Source organism: Triticum dicoccoides, chromosome 4A (genome assembly GCF_002162155.2).
Source record: "Triticum dicoccoides isolate Atlit2015 ecotype Zavitan chromosome 4A, WEW_v2.0, whole genome shotgun sequence".
NCBI lineage: Eukaryota > Viridiplantae > Streptophyta > Magnoliopsida > Poales > Poaceae > Triticum > Triticum dicoccoides.
In genome coordinates, this window is record NC_041386.1 from 2,834,498 (window position 1) to 2,836,572 (window position 2,075).

At 44.0% G+C, this 2,075-nt stretch overlaps 1 protein-coding gene across 1 annotated transcript in view; it reads right to left on the reverse strand.

The window, feature by feature from the left end:
* Positions 1–1,870, reverse strand: part of LOC119288474 (tau-cadinol synthase-like) — a 24,979-nt gene extending 23,109 nt beyond the window's left edge. The window contains exon 1 of the mRNA XM_037568089.1: positions 1,787–1,870. Within this exon, the coding sequence (XP_037423986.1) occupies positions 1,787–1,870 (84 nt within the window). The remainder of the gene's footprint in view (positions 1–1,786) is intronic.
* Between the last annotated feature and the right edge of the window lie 205 nt (positions 1,871–2,075).

Below are 2,075 nucleotides of genomic sequence, written 5' to 3' on the forward strand. Positions count from 1 at the left end.
AATAAGGAATCACTAACTTATGTAGGTTTTTCCTTTAGAAAACTATGTACTATGTTTTTTGCCTCGTTTATGTTGATCTATAATCATTATTCTCCTGTATACGTACTATAATCTAATAAACAACCTTATTATCTTATTTTATTCAAGGAAGAAAAGAAACTTCGTGAAAAAGGAATAAGACATCGTGAAATAGGAGACATGAGAAAAACAGAAAAGAGAGGAGCCTGGACAGATAAAGAGCCCGCCAGAAGCAGCTGGTTTCCATCCTTGCTGCAAGCATCTGTTGTTTTTTTTTCGATAAAGGACATTTCATTGAATTGATTTATCAAGGTGATACAACCGCATCGAAAGAATGCCCGTCGATCCCCTTTGTTATTCATCGAGATCTTTGCTACTATTTTTTCATTTAATATTGCTCAACTAATGGATTCAATGCAAGGTATACATTGAGATCTCATGGATGGTTTGCCGGAGCCTCGAGATTCCGTGGCAGTGGGTTGTAGTCCTCTTCTCGCGGGGTCGGTGAATCTTGCGCCATCGTCGTCCTCGTCATTGACTCCGGCGACTTGGACTTCGAGGTCGACTTCGATGAACCCGTCCACGTGCTCCTAGATGAGATGGATGAATAGCACCATTTGGAAATGTCACTCGAGTAATCCATCTGTGATGAGGACACCTTTCACATCCTCATGGAGGAGAATCGGGAGTTGGAGGTCGCTCGAGGACATCCATGGCCTCGCCGTTTGCTAGCGCGAGGAACGCGAGCTCCACTACACATTCCAGCGGTCACAATTGGATATCAAGTGTCGTCGCCAGTGGGCCTCTGGCGAGGGGTTGGACTCCGACTCCGACTAGACGCCAATCGATCTCGAAGGTCGTCATAGTTAGCAATGTCAATTAGTGACATTGCTTGCCTATTTATCTATCTAGATGTTAGTGTATGAAAATGTCCTTCTAGATATTTATTGTCATCTAAAAATGTGCCTGAGCACCTGACTATCATGTAAATTTTGGTGTGGATTTGTTCAAAGTTTGGTTAAAAGTTGATGCCAAACCAAGTACAGATTTTGAACATATGCAAAAAAGAGCTTTTTTTTAAGGGTAAGATAAGGTGAATCTTAGTTTGCACGTATGCCCCGCGGCTTTCAAACTTTTTTGGACTGCACTAATTCTTTTTGAAAGCTGCGGGCATGGAGAATATGTTAGGATTGCTCTAAGCATATTTAGAGGGGTGCTGGGAAACCCGGTTACCTGACAATAAACCGAAATATCGTGTAGTAACTAAAATTGTTGAAAGCAAGCAACCTGAGACGTCTGTTAGACTGCATCAAGTTCAATCAGGCTCTCGCAGGCTAAGTCCGAGCTGTTTGGCAGTCTGGCTCGCACGGAGAAACTAAAACACCCCTCACCCAGGCCCGTTAGAAACGTTCAGATTGGCCGTTTTTTCATATGCAGGCTTGGGCTAGTGCAATTTACACTACGGGGGGAGGATGCGGACTACGGTAAATACAGACGACCAAATGACATGAAGAACATGGCCCAGAGCTCCATTGAGCTAGACTCCCAGAAAACGTGAAAAGGTCTACCAAACGCCTCCATACACAATAATCTCTAATAAGCTAATTTCTAATTTCACAAGATATTTCTAATACATATACAAATTGGCGCATATTGTAAATGTCTGAGTTCAAAATTACAGTCTGTGCCTGTGCGGTTGCACGGGTTAAGGATTATTGAAGGCTAGCTAATAGAATATACAGTATATATATATTCAAAACTTGAGTACCTCGGGTAGCTTTGGATCGTGTTGTACGAAGAAGTCATCCCACTCCGATGGCTCGAAGCTACGGACCCTCTCTGGAGTGGCCATAGTGCAAGATGCCACGAGCGGCCTCCGCATGATCAACACGGTCGATCGTGGCCGAAAGTGGCTCGCACGCGGAACGACCATGCAATCCAGGCCACATGTAGCCGACTGGATGTTTTGGAATCGCGTGTTAACGTGAGAGTTCATCGAGTGCTCACCCAGAGCTGCGATTTACGTGAGGAAGAATGGCTACGGGCCTCTTTATATA